Source organism: Nicotiana tabacum, chromosome 15 (assembly GCF_000715075.1).
Source record: "Nicotiana tabacum cultivar K326 chromosome 15, ASM71507v2, whole genome shotgun sequence".
In the NCBI taxonomy this organism is placed as follows: domain Eukaryota; kingdom Viridiplantae; phylum Streptophyta; class Magnoliopsida; order Solanales; family Solanaceae; genus Nicotiana; species Nicotiana tabacum.
In genome coordinates, this window is record NC_134094.1 from 84,043,815 (window position 1) to 84,051,703 (window position 7,889).

General features: G+C 37.6%; 1 protein-coding gene across 1 annotated transcript; it reads right to left on the bottom strand.

The window, feature by feature from the left end:
* Positions 1-2,411: 2,411 nt before the first annotated feature.
* On the bottom strand, positions 2,412-3,320 carry LOC142169702 (uncharacterized). The gene is made up of 3 exons (XM_075231604.1): positions 3,116-3,320; positions 2,719-2,780; positions 2,412-2,666 (listed from the first exon to the last, which is right to left on the bottom strand). The coding sequence occupies exons 1-3, from the start codon at positions 3,318-3,320 to the stop codon at positions 2,412-2,414; spliced, it is 522 nt and encodes a 173-aa protein (XP_075087705.1).
* Positions 3,321-7,889: the final 4,569 nt, after the last annotated feature.

Genomic DNA, 7,889 nt, shown 5'->3' on the forward strand with positions numbered 1-7,889 from the left:
AATATTCTCGAACCCAATCCAACCACCCTGGAAAGTCACATAACCATAAATGAACATATAAGAGATAATAAATAGGAGAACAAGACTATAATACACAAAACAACCGAATGGATCGTTACATACCAGATGAAATAACTTCTCAAAAGAAATTACTACACGTAAGTGTAGTTGGGGCAGTTATTGTTGATAACTGTTATTTGTATGCTCTTAAAAATAGCGGTCTTTATCTTTGGAAAAATAAGTGAGAGACGCAAAAGAGAAAATAGAGAAATAAGTTCTCTTCTCTTCTTCCAAATTAACACGTAAGAAGACATTTAGTTTGTGGCTATTTTGCTTTGTTTCCAAGAGATTCAAAGTTGACTTTGGAGCAATTTTCTGGGTTGTAATTTCTATTCCACTGCATTAACATGTATATAAATCTTGTATTAATTTTGAAATAATCCCATCAATGGCAGTAGAACATATTTTATCTGCTTCCAAGTCTACCACTAATTCTCTTGAAGTTCACTGCCATTGTAAATTTTTGTTAAATTCTTTTGTCCAACCAGAGAAGAAATCGGTACAGAGTGTTAAAGCCAAAAGTAATAATATCTATGAATAGCACTACAATCACCATCAAAGTTCTGGCTTCTATTTATCCTATACATGTGTCAAATGGCTTACTTTGTAAAGGATATATATATATATATATATATATATATATATATATATATCCTTTACAAAGTAAGCCATTTGACACATGTATAGGATAAATAGAAGCCAGAACTTTGATATATATATATATATATATATATATATATATATATATATAAAAGAATAACATATGTTGTATTTGACTAGTTAAAATGGGTTTGGTACAATTGTGATTTGTGTATGATGAATCACGTGATGCCTTGATTTTTTTAAAATATTTTCTTCACACATGAGTCAAAAAGCAAGTATTGTTTGTCATTGTTTGCTATGAGAATTGATGGTTCTCAGGAAATACATTGAGAAAATAATTAATTACTTAATTTACTACTCTACCTTTAAGAATTACATCATGTAAAGGTTGTTTAAAATTTTGTTATTTTTTATTTTTGGTAATTAGAATATTTCATTAATCACCAAGAACAGTAATTACAAAGCCAGCAAAGTCATCCCTTATACATTTCTATCTCTATAACTATACTATACGCAGCACATAAATCAACAAACTAATATCTAGCCAGCTGGTCTATATATGATTGGTATGTGTCAAAAAAGAAGTTGCAACATCTTTTTCCTCAACTCCCCCGCCCCGGCGAACTCTGATGTTGCATGTTCATGCAACTTCTCTAACAAATTGCTCAATAGTCCTTGTTTGGCGTTCAAAGATTCTACTATTCCTCTCTTTCCATATCACATAATTGTATTCAGCATATGTCATTTTAAGAATTCTTGCCTTCGTCAACTTTCCTTTAGTGTGTGGGATCAACCGGGTAAATAATTGTTGCCATGAATTAGTTTGAGTAGTTGGTAACTAGAGCCATCTCAATAATCTAATCCATACAGCTATTAAGAACCTATATTCACCAAACAGATGGTGGTGAGTTTCATCTTCTGTCATACATAAAGCACTGCTTGAGTTCACTTGGATTCCCCACTGAGCTAATAAATCCACTTTTAACAATCTTCCATGACATTGGAGCCACATTGTAAACACATCTTTGGGCCTTGCCTCATTGTCAAATAACATGCCCCTCCACTCTACTCGATTATGAACCCCAGTAGACATAGATAAATCTATTTAATGAGGCTCTTCTTCTAGTTTAGAACAGGTATATGTTGCGCTTTATCCCTAGCAGCCATGATCTTCCTCACCATCCAACTTGCTTGCTGTGGAATATCCATATCAACTAGACTTTGTCTTTTAATGTAGTATGCATGGATCCATCTTATCCATACTTTATCCTTCTTATGAGCCAGGTACCAAAATATTTTGGTAATTGCTGCAATATTCCACACTTAAAGATTATTTAGATTATAACCCCCGACAGATTTAGGAAGTCATAGCATATCCCAAGCTATCAGTGCCTTTCTTGTGATTGTGTTGGTACCAGACCAAATATAACTCCTACAATATGCCTCAATCAACTTCATAACTTTAGCTGGTATGATAAACATCATAGCCCAATATGATTGAATGCCAAATAGCACAGTGCGCACCAGGTGCACTCGACCAGTATAAGATAGTTTTCTAGCAGTCCATGATGATATTCTTGCTATAATTTTCTCAATCAGTAGTTGCCACTGGAGTATAGTTAACTTCTTTGTGGCTAAGGGTACCCCCAAATATTCGAAAGGTAGCTCACCTTATGAATAGCATGTACTTTACAATATTCTCATTTGTTTTGAATTCAACACACCTCCAAAATAGATAGCACTTTTTGTTAGATTTGCTTGTAAGCCTGAAGTAGAGGAAAATTGTTTGAAACATTAAGTACTTGTACATAACCATTGTCACCCCTGGCAAACAGGAATAAATTATCAGCAAAACTGAGATGTGTGATGTTTAGCTTGCCACGTCTTGGATGATATTTATACTTCTTTATCTTCTTCACTCCATTAAGTTGTCTGCTCAAGTATTCCATGTCAATGGAAAATAAAAATGGTAATATGGGATCTCCTTGTCGAAGCCCTTTTTGCTGCATTAAATGGCTTTATCAATTCACCATTAATCATTATAGAATAACTCACTGTTGATAACATGTCTTCACCAATTCGAGGAATTTTGCAGGGAAGCCCAAATATTCCATAACCTGCTCAAAATACACCCATTTCACTGAGTCATATACTTTCATCATGTCAACCTTTAGCATGCATTTGGGAGATATATGCTTTCTATTATAGGCTTTGACAAGCTCATGAGCTAATATGATGTTATCTGCAATTTTTCTCCCATGAATGAATCCTGCTTGAGCTTCAGAAATGATGTATGGCATTATCTTTTATAATCTACTTGTCATAACCTTTTAAATCAACTTGTACGATATAGTGCAACAAGCAATGGGTCTAAAATCCTTGACCGTAACTGGATTAGGGATCTTAGAAAACAAGGTGATAGCGGTGCAGTTAATGGCTGGGTACATAATACCTGTATGAAAGAAGTCTTTGACTGCTCCACAAACTTCTTCTTTGATAAAATGCCATGCTTTCTTGAAAAACTCTTCAATGTAACCATCTATTCCTGGAGCTTTGTCACTTCCTATATCTTTCACACCTTCATATATCTCCTGTTTAGTCACTTCTGCACACAAGTCTACTTGTTGCTGATAAGTAAGAGTTGGTCCATTCTTCATAACCAGTATACTGATAGTAGGTAGATTGTTTTCTCTAGACCGCATCAAGCTTTTATAGAATTGCACTATTTTTTCCTTAATGGTTGCTAGTTCAGTAAGTGTAAAGCCTGTTAGAGCTTATAGCTTAGTGATCTGCTTTCTTTGCTTCCTCTTTTTTATCACTGTTGAGAAGAACTTATTGTTTGAATCTCCCAACTTTATCCAATTTTCTCGAGCCTTCTGTTGGAGGATACTTTCTTCCACAAGTGACCATGTCTCCAATTTGTGTAGTCATTCCTTTTCCTGGTCTGGTAGTGCATAAGAATAGTGAGTTTGCATTTGGATTTGGATTTGATTGAGTGTTATCCTAGCTTGCTCAATCCTTTATGTTACTCCTTTGCACTCTGTTGCATTTAAGTGTTTGAATTGAGTTTTAAGATCTTTGAGCTTGAACCAGATGTTCTTCATTTTGTCATATATTTTATACATCCTCCACCCTGTAGTTACTAATAATTGAAATGTTGTCTGACTTTCCCAAACATTAAAGAACCTGAAGGGAGACTTGATCTGAGTCACAGGATTCCTAATTGCAACTGTCATAACATTATGATATGGTATGTAAGGCTCTCCATACTCTGTGACTAGGTGGCCATAGTTCATCATACATACATCATTTCTCAATATTCTATCTCTGTGACTATATAATCTGGCATCACCTTGCTGCAGTTATTGGTGAAGTGTACAAATTTTGTTTTTGATTGATTCTATATACTATTTTCCCTACATGAATAACCATGGTGCTGCATCATTAAGTGATTTTTTGTTTGTTATGTTTGATGTAAAAGTTTGAAGCTGCGAATTTGGTCTATGTAAGGCAAGGTAATGCATTACATTTGCATGTATGCTTGGATTAAATCTAAGATGTGAATTATTTATTCACTTATTTGATCTTACGAAATAGTATTCCTTTCGGTATCATGTAAAAATATTATTATTAAAAGGATCCAGTAATGCATTTGGAAAATTATATTTATTTAAAGCAAAGATCTTAATAACTGCACTGCCTTCTTAGTATAGAAAATTAGTTTAGCCCCATTCCCTATTCTTCGATGGGTAATGTTATATATGTTATCACATTGAAGGGCTGTAGCCCTTTTATTGATTCCTTGGTCCTATTTCAAACATGTCTAAACAGGGACAAGCTCGAATTACTGCATGTGGGAGTTCTCGAAGTTGAGCAAGGAGACAACAAAGAAGGAAGCATCGTTTCAGGAATTATTTATGTAACAATTCAGACTTGGATCCAGAAGTCATCAGAAAAATCCCAAGGCCGATGCAAAATATTTTGACCAATTGCATCCGGTTCGGCAGTTTGAGGTCATGATTAGCTTCACATAATGTATTATGACTTGTATGCATCGACGGTTTTGGTCTTCAAGTGGTTCGGAATTGATTTTGAGCGATGACTCTCACTTGAGAAGCTTGAAGTTAAAAGAGTTGACCAAGTTTAATTTTGGTATATTTGGCCTCAGATCGGGATTTTGATGGTCCCAGTAGGTACGGATGGTGAGTTTGGACTTGGGCGTATGCACGAATTTGAATTTGGATGTTTCTAAAAGGTTTCGACACCATTTGGCGGAAGTTGACAATTTAAAGTTTTAGAATTTTTCTATGTTTGAATATGGTATGACTTTATGGCTATCGGGTTCGGATTTTTATTTTGTATCTTCGAATATGTTCGTTTTCTCATTTAGAATTTGTCTGCAAAATTTGGTGTCATTTGGAGTTGGTTTGAGGTGGTTGGGATGCTTGGTTGCAATTCTAGCAGGTTTTAAAGTTCATTGTGATTTTCATGCGTTTCGACGTTTGATTCATGGTTTTAGATGTTATTTAGAAGTTTTAATCCCGCGAGCAAGTTCATATGATATTTTTAGAGTTTTGTGGATGTTTGGTGTAGAGCCCTAAGGGTTCGGGTGGGTTCGAATTAGTTTCAGTATGTTTTGTTAAGAATTTTGTATGCTGGTATTGGTGTCATCGCAATTGCGATGAGCAGGTCGCAAATGCAACCATCATCGCATTTGTGACTACTTTTTTGATTTCTCGAACCAGGGGAGGATTGGGCATTTATCCCAAATGCGATGTTGGAGTCGCATTTGCGACTCTAGATGTCCGCTTTTGCGATGATAGTGTTCTCTTTCGTGATTGCTGTTGCTTCACATTTGCGAAGATTTTTATCGCAAATGCGATCTTCGTATGGTCTGCCAGGGGTCGTTTTTGTGATTCCTTGTCCGCATTTGCAAACGTCATGTCGCAAATACGACATCTACAACTGGTTTATAACTGAGCACTTAAGGACTTAGCTTCACTTTAACATATTTTGAACCATAGACTCGGTAGGAGACGATTTTGTGTAGAGATTTTCATACCAAATTATTGGTAACTGATTCTAATAGATTTTCAACTATATTTCATGATTATATATTAGATTTAACATCAAATTTATTACAATCAAAGAGGAAATTTGGAAATTTATAACGTTTCTGTCTAGATTGGGTTGTACTAAGCCGATCTTGGATCATCTTGACCTTCTCCAAAGTATCTTGAACCAAATATGTGCCTAATAACTTAGCCTCTCCCGGCTCAAACCACCCAACTGGAGAATGACACTGTCTCCCATATAGGGCATCATAAGGAACCATCTGAATATCGATTGGTAGTTGTTGTTGTTCTAGGAAAACTCCGCAATTGGAAAAAACTGATCCCAAGAACCCTCGAAATCCATAACGCATGCACGAAGTATATCCGCCAATATCTGAATAGTGCGATCGGACTGTCTGTCCATGGTAACACACTCCCATTTCCACTTGGTAATCTCATGTCGCTGAAGCAAACGACACAGCCGCTGATGTTCATACTTTACCTGCTGATAATTTAGGCACTGAAATACATACTCCACTATGTATTTCATCATCCTCCTTCACCAATAGTGCTACCTCAAATTCTAGTACATCTTAGCGGAACCCGGATGAATGGAGTACCGCGAACTGTGGGCCTCCTGAAGAATCAACTCACGTAATCCATCCACATTGGGCACACATAATCGGCCCTGCATCCGTAACACACTATCGTCTCCATTAGTATCCTCCTTAGCATTGCCATGCTGAACCGTGTCTTTGAGGATAAGCAAACGGGGGTTGTCATATTGATGCTCTCTGAAATGATCATATAGAGAAGACCGATAAACCATGCAATCAAGAACTCGATTGGGCTCCGAAACATCCGATCTAACAAACTAGATGGCTAAGGCCTGAACATCCAATGCTAATGGCCTCTCCATTGCCGGTAGATATGCTAAACTACACAAACTCTCCGCCTTTCGACTCAAGGCATCGGCCAGCACATTGGCCTTACCTAGATGATATAGAATGGTGATATCATAGTCCTTAAGCAACTCTAATCTCCTCTGTTGTCGCACGTTAAGATATTTCTATTTGAACAGATGTTGTAAACTCCGATGGTCAGTAAACATCTCACAAGGGACACCGTACAAATAATGCCTCCAAATCATCAATGCATTAACAATGGATGCTAACTCCAAGTCGTGGAACGGATAATTCTTCTCATGGGTCTTCAGATGTCGAGGCGCGTAGGCAATCACCATATCGTCTTGCATCACAATACATAGTATAGGACCCCGAGCCCATAGGCAACACCAACATTGGGGCTGTAGTCAAAGCAATCTTGAGATTTTTAAAGCTCACCTTACACTCCTCAGACCATATCAAAGGAGAGCCCTTTTGGGTCAATTGTTCATAGGTGCAGAAATAGATGAGAAAACCTCTACGAAATGACGATAATACCCAAACCAAGGAAACTTCGAATCTCAGTGGCTATAGACGGTCTGGGCCAACTCTGCACTGCCTCAATCTTCTTCGAATCTACCTTGATCCCCTCACTCGACACCACGTGTCACGCCCCGAGCCTGGGGGCGAGATCGGCACCCGGTGCCTCATCAATCCTTGCGTACCAACTTGCGACTCAGAAATTTTGGACATATAATGTCATACTTTGGCCAGGGGCCACATTGCAAGACAATTTGCGAAGAAAAATATAAAACTGAATAGAGACTCACGCTGACTAAATGTCAACATAAAGCTGGGCCGGCAAGGCCGTCATAACTACTATAACTAACAAGCCAACAAAATATATGTACAGGGCCTACAAGCCCAACATACTGCACTAACTGACACGATATGTCTACAAGCCTCTACTGATGGATGTACTATGATCGGAACAGGGCCCCTACCTATCCATAACCTATCTACATGCGTACACGAGATGTGCACAAAACTTCTAGACCCGGCAACTCCAAAGGACGGGGAGATTACCGATAAAGCTGAACTCGGGCAACACCTACTGAGGAGGTCTACCCGTCTGTCTGTCTGAACCTGCACGCATGAAATGCAGCGCCCCTAGGAAGGGACGTCAGTACGAAATAGTGTACCCAATATGTAAGGCAATATACCGAAAGCTAAAACTGAACTGATAATATAATAACTGAAAGCAACTGGGGGTCAAAGATAATCTGAA

Excerpts from the sequence above, each read along its gene's own strand:
- LOC142169702 (XM_075231604.1), bottom strand. The coding sequence starts at position 3,320 with ATGAAGAATGGACCAACTCTTACTTATCAGCAACAAGTAGACTTGTGT. Across the intron at positions 2,781-3,115 it reads CAAAGACTTCTTTCATACAG|GTTATGGAATATTTGGGCTT; the intron begins GTATTATGTACC and ends TATTTTGAGCAG. Across the intron at positions 2,667-2,718 it reads GTGAAGACATGTTATCAACA|CAAAAAGGGCTTCGACAAGG; the intron begins GTGAGTTATTCT and ends CATTTAATGCAG.